This window comes from Astyanax mexicanus, chromosome 4 (genome assembly GCF_023375975.1).
Source record: "Astyanax mexicanus isolate ESR-SI-001 chromosome 4, AstMex3_surface, whole genome shotgun sequence".
Classification (NCBI taxonomy): domain Eukaryota; kingdom Metazoa; phylum Chordata; class Actinopteri; order Characiformes; family Acestrorhamphidae; genus Astyanax; species Astyanax mexicanus.
In genome coordinates, this window is record NC_064411.1 from 17,982,168 (window position 1) to 18,000,847 (window position 18,680).

General features: G+C 40.2%; 3 protein-coding genes across 3 annotated transcripts in view; 1 reads left to right on the plus strand and 2 right to left on the minus strand.

Moving 5' to 3' along the window:
• Window positions 1-5,714, minus strand: part of LOC111196146 (NACHT, LRR and PYD domains-containing protein 12-like) — a 355,160-nt gene extending 349,446 nt beyond the window's left edge. Inside the window, exons 1-3 of the mRNA XM_049477229.1 lie at window positions 4,624-5,714; window positions 3,779-3,952; window positions 2,949-3,122 (exon numbers count right to left, since the gene is read on the minus strand). Of these exons, the coding sequence (XP_049333186.1) occupies window positions 2,949-3,122; window positions 3,779-3,952; window positions 4,624-5,594 (1,319 nt within the window). The 5' untranslated portion in view covers window positions 5,595-5,714. The remainder of the gene's footprint in view (window positions 1-2,948; window positions 3,123-3,778; window positions 3,953-4,623) is intronic.
• LOC125801385 (zinc finger protein 239-like) overlaps window positions 1-18,680 on the plus strand; it is a 187,417-nt gene that overhangs the window by 26,389 nt on the left and 142,348 nt on the right. The window lies entirely within an intron of this gene.
• Window positions 5,714-18,155, minus strand: LOC111196236 (NACHT, LRR and PYD domains-containing protein 3-like). Its single transcript, XM_049477601.1, has 7 exons — window positions 18,085-18,155; window positions 17,201-17,297; window positions 14,259-14,366; window positions 14,011-14,124; window positions 7,189-7,237; window positions 6,686-6,875; window positions 5,714-6,435 (listed from the first exon to the last, which is right to left on the minus strand). The coding sequence occupies exons 2-7, from the start codon at window positions 17,245-17,247 to the stop codon at window positions 5,714-5,716; spliced, it is 1,230 nt and encodes a 409-aa protein (XP_049333558.1). The 5' UTR covers window positions 17,248-17,297; window positions 18,085-18,155.

The window sequence follows — 18,680 nt, forward strand, 5'->3', positions numbered from 1 at the left end:
ATGAAATATGGAGAGAAGTAGAACAAACATCAATTAATGAAATACAAATCTCAGACTTACCATTTATTAGCACAACAATCAATCGCCACCCTTGTTTCAAAAATCCAATGATATCATCAACTCTGACAGCTTGGTGGAAAATTCACAAGAACACAAACACTAGACGTGCACCCACTAATTACTCACCCATATGGCACAACCCCGACTTCCCCACCACCAAAAAAAAACCAAAACTACAAAAATGGAAAGAAAAAGGCATTACACATTTACACCACGTTCTACACAACAATAACTCGGCTACTTTCTCACATCTAACCCAGAAATATAGCATTGAGAGGAACCAGTTTTTGGAATATCTCCAACTTAGATCTATGTTAAACTCAAAAATAAAAGATTACGCAATACTAGAACTTAGCCCACCAATTTCAGAATTCTTTAATATCTCTTCGTCAGACAAAATTCTATCAAAAATATATAGGCTTTTACTCAAATTAGACCAAACAGTCGCTATCCCAATAAAAAAATGGGAAGAAGATATCTTAATTACCCCCAATGCTGATTTCTGGAGAAACATTATGGAAAACACATTCACCATGACTAACAATACTAATCTCCACCTTATACAATATAAAGTAATTCACAGGGTTCACTACACTAAGCAAAAGTTACATAAAATGGGACAAGAAGATTCAGAAATCTGCATACACTGCTCACTAAACACTCCAGACAATTACATACATGCTCTACGGTACTGCCCACCAATCAAACACTTCTGGCAGCTTGTTATAACTCGGCTAACTCCACTATTTAAACAGCCAATCTCTCCATCCCCATCACTCTGCCTGCTTGGTGACACATGAACCACAAACCTAAACCAGGAGGAAAGCAGAGCACTTTTGGTGGTGCTAACCATCGCCAAAACAATTCTCACAAACTGGAAATCAAGGACAAAATCCCCATCAGTCAATGGGAAAACTCACTCACAGAACACATAGAAATGGAAAAAATATCTGCATCTCTCAAAAACAGAACTCATGAACACATAAAAACCTGGTCAGCATTAAACAACCTCCTACATCAGTGACTCCATCAGTCTTTAACAGATAACCTACACACATCCATTATATATCTATAACCACATCGTCCATATATCACCGCTACATGAATGTTCCTACACACACACACATGCACACAGTCACATAACACATTTAACATTTAAGACATTTAGCTATTTTTATTTACTTATTTATTTTTTTGTTATTCTGTGTGTTATTATGTTAGGGATGGATAAATGGAAACATATAGGAAGCCATACTATATGATTTTTTTTTCTTTTGTTTTTTTTTCTCTCTTCTCTTCCCCTATATATTTTTTTCTATTTGGTTTATTTGTATATATACACATCGTTATGTCCTCCCTCTGCACAGTGACCTCAGATATCAGAAATTTGTATTAATACAAATAAAGTCTTAATGGTCCTCCGAAGAGGGGGGGGGGTGTGGTAACCAAGTGGGGGTGGTAACCAAGTATTTTAAATATACTTGGTTACTTTATTATCCTTTGCAGTTATTTGAAAATTTCAGTTTGGATTTTGCCAGTCTTTGCTTTTGCTTTAGTTTTTTGCTTCTGAGTTGTGGCACACTTTTCACGGGTGGGCGGGGCTAAGAAGAAGGCCCCTTGAATCTCCACTGGTCAGCTGGTTCTGGACTGACGGGTTCCCTGAACCCTCGTCTGAGACTGACCCCACCAGTTTCAAGCGTCCTTCCAAAAACGGAGAGCGAACAGCTTCTAGTGCAAAGCAGCAGATACTTTTACAATTAAATTTCATACAAACGTTCTGTTCAATGTTATATTATGTTATATTATTCTCTGTTTCACTCCATTAAAAAGATCACATTAGCGAGATGTGCTAAATATTCATGCACAAAGTATGATAGTTACCTAGTCAGTGAGCTAGTGAATTAGATAGTTACCTACTCAGTGAGCTAGTGAGTTACCTAGCCAGTGAGTTAGTGAGTTAGCTAGTTACCTACTTTGTGCATGAAAATTTAGCATGTTAATGTGAGCTTTTTAATGGAGTGAAACAGAGATTTAATATAACATTGAACAGAACGTTTGTATGAAATTTAATTGTAAACACAATCCGCTGCTGCTGCTGTGCACTGGAAGCTTTTCGCTCTCCGTGTTTGGAAGGACGCTTGAAATTGGCGGGGTGGGCGTGGTGAGTCCAGAACCAGATGACCAATGGAGATTCAAGGCGAACGCCTTCTTCTTAACCCCACCCACCTGTGAAAAGTGTGCCAAAACTCAGAAGAAAAAAACTAAAGCAGAAGCAAGGGAGAGATTCCAGAAGCAAAAAGTCTTTAACAGCAAAATCCAAAAAACTCCACAAAAAATTCAGAAAAACACAAAAATAAAAGCAAAGACTGGCAAAATCCAAACTGAAATAAAGTAACCAAGTATATTTAAAACTATATATTTGCTATATATTTTTTTCTTTTTTTGAATTTGCAACATACAATTTTTGCTTTTGATTCTTAACATTTTGATTGTGGATTTTACTTATTTGCGTAAAACTTTTGGCACATACGGAGAGAGAGAGAGAGAGAGAGTGAGAGAAAAACAAATGGAGAGAGACAAAAACAAACAGAGACATGGAGAGAGAGCATCAAAGCTCTCTATCCAGGTCTGAGCTGGAAGTCTAAACCGGATTGTTACAGCTGGACACCGCATTAAAGCGCTTCAGTCGTTTAATCAGAAAAGAAATCTGCATGTTGGGTGGAGGCGGGGCAGATTATGGCAGAAGTTGGGGTCAAACTTGGTGCCGAAATAAAACTTGGGTTAAAAAATAGTAACACGTTACTGATTCCAACCTAACAGCTAACATGTTAATGATTTAACGCTGACAACCCTAATAATTTCAAATGAAAAATTACAGAAACACTGACCTGAGAATCTGCAGTTTACATTGTGAACTCTTCAGTCCAGCAGAGAGCAGCTCCACTCCTGAATCCTGCAGGTCGTTGTTACTGAGGTCCAGCTCTTTCAGGGAGGAGTTTTCCAGGTTTAAAACTGATTCCAGATTTTCACACGTCTTTACTCCAAGATTACATGAAGCTAGTCTAAAAATCAAGAATAAACAAATGATTTCACAATAAACCCAAAGAAGAATATTTGAATGGATTGACAAAGAATAGCTGGTGTTTCTTTATACTGAAACAGTTAACATGCAGAAATCTCCACTTTATTTGTGATCAGCATGGGCATACAGTTAACCAAAAGTAACCAAGTATATTTAAAACTATATATTTGCTATATATTTTTTTCTTTTTTTGAATTTGCAACATACAATTTTTGCTTTTGATTCTTAACATTTTGATTGTGGATTTTACTTATTTGCGTAAAACTTTTGGCACATACGGAGAGAGAGAGAGAGAGAGAGTGAGAGAAAAACAAATGGAGAGAGACAAAAACAAACAGAGACATGGAGAGAGAGCATCAAAGCTCTCTATCCAGGTCTGAGCTGGAAGTCTAAACCGGATTGTTACAGCTGGACACCGCATTAAAGCGCTTCAGTCGTTTAATCAGAAAAGAAATCTGCATGTTGGGTGGAGGCGGGGCAGATTATGGCAGAAGTTGGGGTCAAACTTGGTGCCGAAATAAAACTTGGGTTAAAAAATAGTAACACGTTACTGATTCCAACCTAACAGCTAACATGTTAATGATTTAACGCTGACAACCCTAATAATTTCAAATGAAAAATTACAGAAACACTGACCTGAGAATCTGCAGTTTACATTGTGAACTCTTCAGTCCAGCAGAGAGCAGCTCCACTCCTGAATCCTGCAGGTCGTTGTTACTGAGGTCCAGCTCTTTCAGGGAGGAGTTTTCCAGGTTTAAAACTGATTCCAGATTTTCACACGTCTTTACTCCAAGATTACATGAAGCTAGTCTAAAAATCAAGAATAAACAAATGATTTCACAATAAACCCAAAGAAGAATATTTGAATGGATTGACAAAGAATAGCTGGTGTTTCTTTATACTGAAACAGTTAACATGCAGAAATCTCCACTTTATTTGTGATCAGCATGGGCATACAGTTAACCAAAAGCTCTGGGACAGATTATAATGAGTTAAAAAAAGAAAAGAAAATGTTTAACAAAACATAGAATGAGCAAGGCTTTTTGGAGTATGTGAATTTATTCTATTTTCCCAGTTAAACTCTGGAAAAACATTACACCTTCTCCCACATATATATGTTAGAAATAAATACAGACACTTAAAATATATGTTCTATATAAAATTGTTATGTTCTATTGCTAATCATCATTTCTCCAAAGCATATTGAGATGCAAGACGCAAGAGATGTGCATTCATTTTAACAAAAACATATAACTTGCCCAAAACCTTTTTTTAAGATTGTATTTAATCAGTCTAAGACAGAAACTTCATGTACTGTTTACATTAAAATGATGGTTTGATTATTATTACACACAAAGGATAATGCATGCTTATATGTGACAATGTAAATAATGTGAATCCACCAGTGATTGAATGGAAACTGATTCTACACATCAGCAGTTGATTAAAAACTGTGTGAAGGCCTGAATAAAAATACTCACACAGCGCTTCTGGATATTTTAACTACTGGCAGCATTCTCAGAAGACACTCTTCTGATGGATGATATTTACTGAGGTTAAACTCCTCCAGCTCTTCTTCTGAGTTCACCAACACAAATGCCAGAGCTGACCACTGAGCAGGAGAGAGTCTGGCCTGTTGAAGATGACGCTCACCACCTCCACTCAGGTATTTCTGCACTTCCTGCACTAGAGAATGATCATTCAGTTCATTCAGACAGTGGAACAGATTGATGGATTTCTCTGGAGATGAGTTCTCCTCAATCTTCTTCTTGATGTATTTGATGGTTTCCTCATTGCTGTGAGAGATCCTCTCTGTCTGTGTCAGTACGACTCGTAACAGATTCTGATTAGACTTCCGTGAGAGACCCAGGAGGAAACGAAGGAACAGGTCCAGGTGTCCACTCTCACTCTGTAAGGCTCTGTCTATGGCACTGCTGAGGAAGTCAGTCATCGTTGACCTGCTGAAGAGTTCAGATAGTTCAGTGTTTTGGTTTTTAGCGGTCTGCTGATTCAGAACGCTTCTGTCAATGAAGCAGAGAAATGCATATAAAGCAGCAAGAAACTCCTGAACGCTTAGATGTACAAAGCTGAAGACCTTCCCCAGGTGCAGCTCATGTTCCTCCCTGAAGATCTGGGTACACACTCCTGAGTACACCGACACTTCTTTAATATCGATACCACTCTCTCTTAGATCTTCCTCATAGAAGATCAGGTTTCCTTTCTCCAGCTGCTGGAACGCCAGTTTCCCCAGAGCCAGGATACTTGTTCTAGTCTGCTGAACATCAATGTCACTTTTCCCACTGTACTTCTGGCTCTTGTGTTTGATCTGAAAGATCAGGAAGTGTGTGAACATCTGCGTCAGGGTTTTGGGAATTTCTCCACTCTCAGCTTCACTCAGCATTCTCTCTAAAACAGTGGCTGTAATCCAGCAGAAGACCGGTATGTGGCACATGATGTAGAGGCTTCTTGAAGACCTGATGTGTGTGAAGACTTTGTTGGCCAGGTCCTGATCACTGATCCTCTTATTGAAGTACTCCTGTTTCTGAGGGTCACTGAAACCCCGCACTTCTGTTACCTGATCAACACACTCAGGAGGGATCTGACTGACTGCTGCTGGTCGAGAGGTGGTCGAGAGGTGATCCAGAGGAGAGCAGAGGGAAGCAGATTCCCCTTGATGAGGTTCGTCAGCAGGACATCCACTGAGGTTTGCTCTTCTATATTCACCAAGTTCTCATTGTTCTGGAAATCCAGAGGCAGTCGACACTCATCCAGACCATCAAAAATGAACATGATCTTGTAGCTCTTATAATGTCTTGGTTTTAAATCTTGTGTTTCTGGGAAAAAGCTCTGAAGAAGATTCACAAGACTGAGCTTCTTCTCCTTCATCAGATTCAGCTCTCTAAAAGGAAGTGGAAATATGAAGAGAATGTCCTGATTTACTTCTCCTTCAGACCAGTCCAGAATGAACTTCTGCACAGAGACTGTTTTTCCAATTCCAGCAACTCCTTTAGTCAGTACAGTTCTGATGGGTCGTTTCTGTTCTGGTAATGGTTTAAAGATGTCGTTGCATTTGATTGGTTTTTCCTGTGTTGTTTTTTTCCTGGATGCAGCTTCCATCTGTTTCACCTCATGTTCCTGATTGACATCTCCTCCATCTCCCTCTGTGATGTAGAGCTCAGTGTAGATCTCATTCAGAAGTGCTGACTTTACATGGCCTGAGATTCCTTCATTAAGTATCTGATATTTATCTCTCAGCTTGGATTTGAGCTTTCGTTGGCATGCTGGGGCCAATTCTGATAACAGAGGAAGAGAATAAGGAAAATGTAATTAGCTATGATCTTCATGAAAGACCCCTGTGTAGAACAACTTTGATACAGTAGATAATTTTAAGGTTTAAGGATACATTTGATGCTGTGACACAATATCTTATAATTAAAAAATCCAGATAACTATTGCTATTTATTCTAATTTGAAAAGTAGAACTCCACTGAGGAAATAAATTAGCACTAGTTGTTCCCCATTCTCATGACCCAGAACTCTTACTGCTCTCTAGTGTGTTGGCGAGGTCTGCCTGATTCATGTTCCTCAGGATGTGCAGTGTGACCTTCAGCACCCCCTCCTTCTGACCGTCCTCCACCTCTCCCTCAGAGCATGCTGGGTAATCTGGATTTAGGAGATTCTTGAATGTGTTCAGCTCGTTCTTCACTAGAGAGATAAACTTCTCCTGCAGCTCCTGGTTAAGAACAAACAACATAGAATCAATAAAACTGTTACAGTTTTTCACAGGGAGAGAGAGATGATGACACTGATCTGATGAGAAAATGAGTTATAGATGCTCTGGTCTGTAAAATGATTTAAACATCATGTTGCTGAGCAGCATCTTATTGCATTAATATCAACATTATTTAATATATAATACAGTTATAATACTCTATTAAACTGAAGGTGAATAAATTATGATTAGTATCAAAACTTTAAAGTAAAGTTACATTTATATGTAAAATAAATCAGGGAGATTCACATCATATATATGGTTCAGTACTAACCTTGAATATGTGGTCCAGTTCTTTTCTGGAAAAGTTTTTTTTCTTCTCACTGTGGATGAACAGAAAAGCCACACTGTAATCCACATTATTAAATCAGCTGATCTAAAAAAAACGTGTTTCAATAAAATATGGTGAGATTATTAATAAAATAAAGAATGACAGCAAATAACAGATACAAAGAAAAGATTAATCTGTAATTAAAATAAAATGTAAATAAATGTATCAGGAATACCAGAACCAAGAGAGACACGCTGATATGAGTCAAACAGTTTAAACAGTTTATTAACAAAAGGGACAAGCAGATAAGGATAGTCTAAAGCAGGCAGGGTCAGTAACATAAAGCCAGCATAAACAAACAACATACCAGTAGAGAGGAGAAAGCAGGGTCGGTACACAGAGAAATAGACAGAAGTGGAAGAAGCAGAAGGGTGGTCTAATAACAAGCAACAGAAAGCAACAAACAATAAACTGAGCAAGGCAAAAAGGGTAAACAGTAAAACAGAAAGGGGTCAATAAACGATAAGGCAGAATAACAAAGAGATACGTGTCGTAGAAGAGCTAGGGAACCTAGATTCAATACTCAGCAACTAATAGCTGAAACTGAGGGGTATTTATACTCAAACATTCAGGTGAGCAATCAGTAGCTGTAGCTCAGTAGCTCAGCAGCAATGTGAATGTAATTAGAAAGAAAACAGCTAAAAGGTTTTCCAGAATTTCAATTAACAAAATATGTTTTAAAGTGTATTATAATTAATTCTGAATACATTACTGGTCTATGTATTGTACTAAAACACATTCTCCCATTACTGGATGTACGCACTCACCCCAGCAACTGAGATGATAAATATATGCACGACAGATGATGACGTTTTATTCAATGCTATTAAAGAAACAATAAATGTCCTGTTTTCAATACACTGGAACATAGTTTTAGAAGCAATAATCCTAGCAAAAAAAATTTTTCCACCAGACACATAAAGCACTTTGTGGTTTGGCCACCAGATGGCGCTAATGTGCTCTGTGTCATAAAGCTTTGAGTAGAGAATATTTTTCGTACAGTTAGGAGAAACGATTCAGCGCTTATATAAGCTTTAGTTTACCATCAATAATATTTTAGATACGTTAGCAGAGCAATTTCAGCAGAAGTAGCATTAATGGTGTTTAATTTAGTATAAAAGAGGAGAGAACAGAGCACATGTACACACATGGACAAAATTGTTGGTACCCCGCGGTTAATGAAAGAAAAATCCACAATGGTCACAGAAATAATTAGAATCTGACAAAAGTAATAATAAATAAAAATGCTTTAAAAATGAACATATGAAAGTCAGATATTGCTTTTCAGCCATGCTTCAACAGAAGTATATAAAATATATATAAAAATCTCATGAAACAGGCCTGAGCAGACATGATGGTAGCCTTAACTTAATATTTTGTTGCACAACCTTTTAAGGTAATCACTGCAATTAAACGATTCCTGCAGCTCTCAGCAGGTATTTTGGTCCACTCCTCATGAGATAACTGCTCCTGCTGTCTCAGTGGTGAAAGAGCCTTTTCCAGACGCCTCCATGTTTCAGCTCCTTCCAAAGATGCTCAATAGGATTTAGGTCAGGACTCATAGAAGCACTTCAGAATAGTCTAATGTTTCCTCTTAGCCATTCTTGGGTGTTTTTAGCTGTGTTTTGGGTCATTATCCTGTTGCAAGACCCATGACCTGCGACTGAGACCAAGCTTTCTGACACTGAGCAGCACATTTCTCTCTAGAATCTCTTGATAGTCTTGAGATTTCATTGTACCCTGAACAGATTCAAGACCCCCTGTACCAGGTGCAGCAAAGCACCATGTTTCACAGTAGGGACAGTGTCCTTTTCCTCATATGCTTCATTTTTCTGTCTGTAAACATAGAGCTGATGTGCCTTGACAAAAAGTTCCAGAAGCTTTGTGGCTTCTCAACATGTAGTTTAGCAATTTCCAGTCTGGCTTTTTAATGTTTTGTTTTCAACAATGGTGTCCTCCTTGGTCATCTCCCATTAAGTTCACTTTGGCCCAAACAGTGATGGTGTGATCTGACACTGATGCTCTTCAAGCTTAAAGTTCACCTTTAATCTCTTTAGAAGTTTTTCTGGGCTCTTTTGTTACCTTTCGTATTATCCGTCTCTTTGATTTGTCATCAATTTTCCTCCTGCGGCCACGTCCAGGGAGGTTAGTGTGACGCTGGGATGAGACGGGAGGCGGATTTATAAGCGGGTAAGAACAATACTTTAATAAATAAATAAACAAATAAACAAACAGGGGAATAACGAATATAAATATGTACATAAACAAACAGGGAAAACAAACAAAGAGCTAAACTAAACAGATAAGTAGCTAAACTAAACAGATAATAACTAAACAGGGATAAGGAATATATACAAAGGAATAAATACGTAAATATGTACAAAACAAATAAATAACGTGAAGCAATAACGTGACGTAGAAAACAATAGTAAACGTGGCGAGACAAACGACAGAGGAAGGTGCAAAGACCGACAGCAAACGTAGACTAACAAGTACTATTTATACTAAACATGAAACAATGAACACCTGGGGAAACAGGTAACGAGGGGCGGAGCTACAAATTACACACACGTAATGGAAAAGTACAAGAGAAACACACTAGGAAACGGGGAAAACACAGGAAAACATAGCGAGGGCGTAACAGAAGCCCCTCCCTAAACGCGCAGCTCCCGAGGCGCGTAAAAACGAACCCCGGGGGCCGGCGGCGGGGAGAGGCCAGGAAACACAAGAGACGAGACCTGAGACTTAACATGGGGCAGAACTGGAGACTGGACTGAAGACCGGACAGGAGACTGGACAGAGAAAGGAGACTGAACCAGGGACGTGACTGGAGACTGGACATTGGGCGAGACAGGAGACTGGACAGGAAACTGGACAGGGGACGATGACTGGACGTGAGACATGACGGGTGACTGGACAGGACTAGACATGGGAACGGGAACAAAAACATTAACAGGAACAGACACGAAGACGGTGACAGGAACAGGCACAGAAAAACCAGACAAGACAGGAACAGGAACACAGACAGACACGGGGACCAGAACAGGGAGCGACATGGGGACCAGAACCACTTGGGGATGCCCAGGACTGGCTAAAGTCTGTGGGGTAGTCCATGGAACCAGCCTGGGCAAAGTTCTTGGGCTGGAGTCCGGGGGCCTTGGGGCAGACCTGGGTACACGGGGCTTGGGGCGAAACTTAGTCCTGGGTGCCGGGATAGGCGTGGGTGTGGTGACGGGCCTCGCTGGCGACGCGACGGCTTGGGCAGCAGAAGCTGGAGGCGCGGCGACTCGGGCAGCAGGAGCTGGCGGTGCGGCGACTTGGGCAGCAGGAGCTGGCGGTGCGGCAACTCGGGCAGCAGGAGCTGGCGGTGCGGCGTCTCGGGCAGCAGGAGCTGACGGTGCGGCGACTCGGGCAGTAGGCACTGGCGGTGCGGCATCTCGAGCAGCTGGAGCTGACGGCGCGGCGACTAGAGCAGCTGGAGCTGGCAGCGTGACAACGAGCATCGCTGGCGTCGGCGCTGGAGCGGTAGGCACCGCTGGCATAGGAGCATGGACGGTGGGCACTGCTGGCATCGGCACATGGGCAGTGGACACCGCTGGCACAGGAACATGGACGGTGGGCACCGCTGGCACAGGAACATGGACGGTGGGCACCACTGGCATCGGCACATGGGCAGTGGGCACCGCTGGCACAGGAACATGGACGGTGTCTGCCACCGCTGACATCATAGCAGGAGCGGTGGGCATCACTGGCATCGTAGCAGGAGCGGTGGGCACCGCTGGCATCGTAGCATGGACGGTGGGCACCGCTGGCACAGGAACATAGGCGGTGGGCACCGCTGGCACAGGAACATAGGCGGTGGGCACCGCTGGCACAGGAACATTGGCGGTGGGCACCGCTGGCACAGGAACATTGGCGGTGGGCACCGCTGGCACAGGAACACTCACGTGAACAGACTTGGACCCTTGGGCAGTAGGTGTCTGCGTGGAGACTCGGGCTGCTGGAGAGAGCACGGAGACTTTGCTTGAATTCACTGCAGCGTATTCAGGTTCCAGGGCAGCAGGAGCAGTATAGGGTAGCGCCGTTGCCATGGAGACTTTAGAGCGGAGATCTGCTGCCGTCCTCGGAGCCTCGAAAACCCGGGCTGGAGCTGCTGATTCCCCGGAAGAGTCCAGCGCATCGGAGTGCGGCTGGGCGGCCGCCGTGGAGGCTGGATCTGCCGCCGTTGGAGAAGCAGGCGCCGCTGCAGCCGGAGAGGAGAGCGCCGTAGCAGCCAGAGAAACATGAGCCGTGGAGAAGCTTGGAGCTGCAGCCGCCGGAGATGCTAGCTGAGTTAGCCGCTTAGCCTTGGAGAAGCCTGGAGCTGCAGCCGCCGGAGATGCTAGCTGGGTTAGCCGCGTAGCCTTGGAGAAGCTTGGAGCTGCAGCCGCCGGAGATGCTAGCTGGTTAGCCGCTGAAGCTAGCTGCGGAGCCGACGAGGTGGAGCGCGCCCTGGGAGGCAAGCGGGCTCTCGTCGGACAGTACAACTCGTCCTCCAAACTGGACGCGGCAGCGAGGAGGTCCACGTAATCCCAGAAATAGTCCTCACAGCCCGCGTTTCTGCCCGCCTTGCCTACCGCGCGGTTCGGATCGAGGCCGATGGCCCCAACCGTTAGCCCCCCCCAAGAAAATCCTCAGAATCTTGGGACCTCTTAGAGCGCCGTGACCGAGGCCTTCTTCGGCCTCGAGGCCTCGGATTATCCTGCGCCGAGGTCCCAAAGGGAGCGTGACGGATGGCCAGCTTGCATCCAGCCCAAGGGTTACCCGCAAAATCCATATGGTCGGTCTTTATGTGACGCTGGGATGAGACGGGAGGCGGATTTATAAGCGGGTAAGAACAATACTTTAATAAATAAATAAACAAATAAACAAACAGGGGAATAACGAATATAAATATGTACATAAACAAACAGGGAAAACAAACAAAGAGCTAAACTAAACAGATAAGTAGCTAAACTAAACAGATAACTAAACAGGGCTAAAGAATATATACAAAGGAATAAATACGTAAATATGTACAAAACAAATAAATAACGTGAAGCAATAACGTGACGTAGAAAACAATAGTAAACGTGGCGAGACAAACGACAGAGGAAGGTGCAAAGACCGACAGCAAACGTAGACTAACAAGTACTATTTATACTAAACATGAAACAATGAACACCTGGGGAAACAGGTAACGAGGGGCGGAGCTACAAATTACACACACGTAATGGAAAAGTACAAGAGAAACACACTAGGAAACGGGGAAAACACAGGAAAACATAGCGAGGGCGTAACAGTTAGCTACAGTCCTGTGGATGTTACATTTCTGAATAATATGTGAACTGTATTCACAGGAAATTCAAGCTGCTTAAAAATGCTTAAAAAAATAACCTTTCACTTTAACATGCTTTTAATTTTATTAAATTTTCTCCTGAAACAACTCTTTCCTTCACTTCCTCTGGTCCATGTTGAGTGTGGTACACACCACTTCACCAAACAGCACAGTGACTACCTGTAGCCCTATATATATAGACCCACTGATTGATTACAAGATTTAGACACCTGTGATGCTAATTAGTGGACACACCTTGATTTAACATGTGCCTTTAGTCACATTATTTTCAAAGGTACCATCATTTTTGTCCAGGCCTGTGTAATGAGTTTACTTTTTAAAACAATTATGTTGAAGCACAGTTGAAAATCAATGTCAGATTTTCATTTATTTATTTTCATAGAATTTTTATTTAGTATTACTTTTGTCAAATTCAAGTTATTTCTGTGACCATTGTGGGTTTTTCATTCACGCTTCATTTTCCTCCAAATCTCTCTCTCTCTCTTCCCCATGCTTTCTCACACACACACAAACACACACACACACACACACACAAACAGCTGAAGGCATGTTTTCTCTTTCCATTCTGTTAAAGGTGGAATATGGAGCTACTCTAGTGTTTATTTCCTCCATTAAAGCTCTCAGTTAAAATCAGTTACTCAGCACATTAAAATATTCTCATTTATACTGACATTAGCAATACAGCAAAAGATAATCTAGTCTGCCAGACACAACACACTGCACAATGATTGTTGTCCCTTCACAGAATATTGTTGTGATTAATACAATTAATGTTTTAATTTGATTCATATAACTTATATAAATATAGTATAATTTAGTTTTGCTTTTCTAACACTGATGCTTTTATTCAAGAATATCTGGTAGGTCACATGGTGCACTGTTCCATATTTGGAGGTGTGAGTTTAATGTTTAAATATTGAATATATTGTTTTGATTAATATATTTAATAAGCAAATCTTACGATCATTTAAGAAGTGCAGTTTATTACAATATAATACTTTTCTAAACATGTTTTTGAATAATGCAAAATACAGTTTTTTTTATGTGACAAAATTACAAAAATGATTTAGATATTGTTTTTATCAGAATTACACACCCCTAATATAGATATATAATTATACTGTAATTTACTCTCATTGTTCAGGTCAGTCAGTCTAATCTAAACCCCGCCTCCCCATCACACCACAGCTGTGTACACTGATCATTACATACAGTGAATCTCACACTGACCTCCTGTGTATGTGTGTGAAAGTGTGTGTGTGTGTGTGTGTGTGTGTGAGGGTGTGTGTGAGGGTGAGTGTGTGTGAGGGTGTGTGAGGGTGTGTGTTATATGCTTTAAAAAGGTAAATTATAGAAAAAGTAAATGATGTAAGTGATGTTTCTCTCACTGTGGGTCAGAGGTCATATCTTCACTGCTGAAATCAGGAGGAATAATGATGGACTGGTCACTCTTCATAGAAACACAGCTGGGTTCTGGAGAAGCTCCTCTCTGGGTTTCAGTTCTGTTAACATTAAACACAGTGAAACTCCAGCATTTACACAGTGAAACTCCAACACACAGCACATCTTTAATAAAGATCAGGAACTGAAGAGCTTCACTCTCAGAACAGAACAGTAGTTTAGTGCAGTGATGTACCGAGACCCAGAGCTTCCTCCTCCACTGCTGAACCCTGGAGGAATCATCATGGACGCGTCACTCTTCATAGACACTCCACTGGGGGCTGGAGATGCTGCTCTCTTCTCCCTGTAAACAGATCTTCATGATGATCCATGATGAGAGTAAAGTGTGGAGTAATGTGTTCCTTTACTAAAACTTATTCACAGGTTCCAGACTAACTTCTTCATAACCGTCCCAGAAGCGTCCCGAAGCTTTCTGTCAGCTGCCCCAAACTGAAAAACGCTCGTCTAATAAAAATACATATTTTAATTTCTTTAACAATACTGTTGAATATATTTGTGTTTATGATGTCACAATGTCATCACCTGATTAGATCATATTTACTATATGTATTTTATAGATCTGTGTCTAGTTAATAACATGTATTGTTAAGAGCTACACAATTACACAATTATACTGTATTATAAACTAAAAGGTATATTTTCTATACTGAACTCTAACAGAGATACAGATCAGGGGTACGTTTCCCAAAAGCGTAGTTGCTAACTACATTAGCAACTTACATAGTCTGGACGATGCAGCTGCGACGCAGGTGTTTCCCAAAAGCGTAGTTGGAACTATGGAGGTAACCACGTTAGTAACTTACATAGTGCGAACCTTAGTTAAGCTACTCAGGTGTTTCCCAAAACCGTAGTTCCAGCGAATGTTCGCAACTATCGTGGTTCAGCTGTGTCGTTCCAACTACAGCTCTAGACCTGTCGTTAGGAGTTCCTGGTGATTAGTGCAGACGATGGACGGTAGGATACAGAAAGCTGATAAATCACATTAATATTGCTGCACGAGGATTTAAGATGTCAAGTGTACATAATTATTTTTAATGTTTGTCTTTATTACATTAATTGAGCCACTTCACTTTTACCCATGTGCGCCCAGGTAAAATAATAAAATTCAGTACTCAAATGTATTTTGAAAATGTAAGTTAATTGGCCATTTTTAATGTATGTCTTTAACATTTAGCTTTATTTGGCCAACATGAATTAAGTGCTCTTTAGCTAAAATGTATTTTACAGTCTTGGAAAGATGTATGTCAATTATTCAAGCAAGCATCTCTTGAGTAAAGATAACTTGTGCTGTGAACATTTATGAATTAGTTAATAATTATTTTTTAAACTCACTGTGCTATATGCACTCTCTGAATAAGGGTACCAAACTGTCACTGGGGTGATACTCTAAAATGGCTTTAACGTAAACACCTGTACCCTAAGGACCTTTGAGGGTATATCTGCATTGTTTGTACCCAGTGAATGTATCCATACAGTAGGCAGGAATGTGTCTTTTAATAATATATTTATAACAAAAAAAAAACTAAGTAAAAATGTCTTAAAATAAAAATGAAAATTATAGAGACATGTAATAAGCAGATGTTTTGAATTACCTAATTATTCCTCTGGAGGTAACAGGGCCAGACAGAGTGTAAATAAAGAAAGCCCAATATTTAAACATGCTTTCGGTAGGATATTCGGAAGGCCTGAATCAAAATATCAGGAGTCAGTTTAGAGTTATTAGGGGTGATTTATAACCCTTTTTTTTCATTGCTCATTTATTATTACTTTCATTATTATCAGCTGTCACTTACGCATTTGTAATACTCAGAAATAATGGCAAGGGGTTTCTGGTTGTTCAATGCACCCAAGAAGAACAGAATTACCATAAAAATAATAAATAAATAAAAAATGTTTCACTGCATTGCACCAATGCATTGGCACTGGTGTTAAGAAGCACATCTCGATGGGTTGCACAATTCGACAGAACACCGCCCGCTGCACCGTCGTATGCATTGTAACACACATTTCTCAGGTCTTATATTAATAAGACTCATTCAGAATGGTGATGTATTAATATTTTGTTTTAAAAAAATTGCAATAGCAAATATGTGTATGTTTTTTTAAAGTAATACTGTCTGTTAAAATTAATAATGAATATATAGCAATTATTGTGTAGATTTTACTTGCAGTTTATTGTTATTTTATTAATAGTATTGTTGTCCTTTATGTTCTGGTTATAATTACAATATAAATAGCCTAAATAATAAATCTGTAACAATTTTTTGGCATAGTATTTTAAAGATTGTGAGTTTTGCACGATTCCTACTGGGAAAGTCTGGCCGAACATTTCTGAAAACACCTTAGTTTAGACCAGGGTGGTTCAAACCAACATAGTTTAGACTTCTGTGGTACCAACAAAGTACGATGGTTTCGGGAAACGGTCGTACTTCAGATGTTAGTTAGTTTAACGATGCATCGTACCACGTTAGTTCAATGCTAGGCTCCGTCGTTGTACCGGAAACGCACCCCAGAACAGAATAGAACAAGTCTTTCTGTGAGAAGCTTCATTCCACAGCTTTAATAACAAACCAAATCACTTCCATCTGATCTATATAAATGCAGCACATCAGGATTTCCTCATTTCTAATGCTAATGTAAATCCAGACAGCGTGTGGTAAAATCCGAGACGGATCCTCACAATGGATCTGGTTCAGAGTTCACTTTCACTACAGACTAATCCGATCCAGATTTTGAGCAAATGGTCACATTTATGTTAAAATATATGGACCATATTTTTTTTACACAAATATGCAACCACCCCATACCATAGCAACCACCTAGCAACAGCATAATATCACTACAGCAACCACCTAATACTGTTTCTGTGGTTTGTTAATCGTTTCTGTGTTTAAATACAGATTAGAAACACATTCTACTATAAGAATAACTGGCTGGTTTGTTAAGCGTTTCTCTGTGTTTAAATACAGCACAGGGTTCTGACTCTGGTCCAGGAGAAACTCTGTTCTCAATAATTTAAAACTGTAAAATATGCAGATCACAGCTCCAGGATTAGAGCTGAAACCATTACAATACAAAACTACTTTACATATTAAACCCATCACTTAATTTACTCACTTTAGGACAGGAGGTCCTCCTCCACTGCTGGAGTTCTGAAGATCCATCTTTTACTCTTCTTCATTCACACACAGCTGAACACTGCCGACACCGACCCCTGAGAACAGATCAGCCGTAACAATAAAACCTTTATTCTTACAATAATGACATTATCATCAGAACTGCATTAAACAAAACCTGATAAACTAACAAAACAAACCAAACAGAGAACGATACATAACAGTGTGATTTACCCTCATTACACATTATTCTACAGATTACAGAGACATTTACTGTTATTATAATAATTATAATTTAATTATTATTAGTAATATTACTGCATTACACAACATTATAAATATACACACAGTTCTATTATAATTAATATTATTATTATTATTATTATGTTACTGAATCAGAATAGAGAGATTATTTAAGTATAATATAAAACAGCAGGATTAAAAACACTAAAACACCACGTGATCTTGAGCTCCGTTGCTCCCCCTGCTGGTTGAACAGCGCTACTGCATATAAACACGCCTTTATAGCAGCTCCGTGTTTTTATTTCCCCAACAGATCAAAGTCCACATTAAGCAGTAATGCGCTTTAAACAGCATAAACTACACTGTGATCAATAAATATCAATCTATATCTGCGCATTTCTCTTCAGTTTACAGCATTATTGATCTGTTACAGCTGATTGTTCTCCAGCCGGTCTGATCTAGACCAGGTCCAGGTCTGATCCAGGCCCGGTTCAGATCTCCATGCTGATCCTGGTTCTTCCAGTGGAATCGGACACTGAGCTGAGCTTAAAGAACCGGTTCTGGATCTGAGGAACCTTTAGAACTGGTTCTGACTTTAAGCTACACGGTTCTGTTCTACATTCTCTTCAGTTCTGAACTTACCGAGTGAATCCGGACTTCTGTCCTCTTCTAATGGCGGAGACTGAACTTACTTTCACTCTCTCCTTTACTGCGTCACACCTCTCTCACTCTAAGACCCGCCCCCTCGTTCTCTCACAGCGAATAGGCGCTGGGTTGGCGGAGCTATTGTTCGTATTTGGCTATTGTCAGCCAATCATATCAAAGGGCTGAATGGAATGTTTGAATCCCCGCACTACGCATGCTCTGACCCACATTTTATAACGTTTTCATGAGTTTTTCAGTTTGATGATTCTGTTTTCTTTGACCGCATTAAACAGCCTGAGCTCACTGTCATTATTTATTTAAGGGTTACATAAAAGTAAATGACAATTAAACAAATAAAAAACAAATAAAATAAATAAACAATTTATAAACAAACTAAAGAAAATTTGTTTCTAATCACCTTTTTTACCTTAACTTCACACTGATACAGTGATTTAAATCACTAAATCATTTAATTTACCTCTTAAATACAATTTTTTAAAAATAAAAAAACAGTTGGTATTTCAAGTTCTCCTGATGTGACTGTACTGCACATGTGTGCACTGTGATAATAATTCTGGGAGAAAGGAGCACTG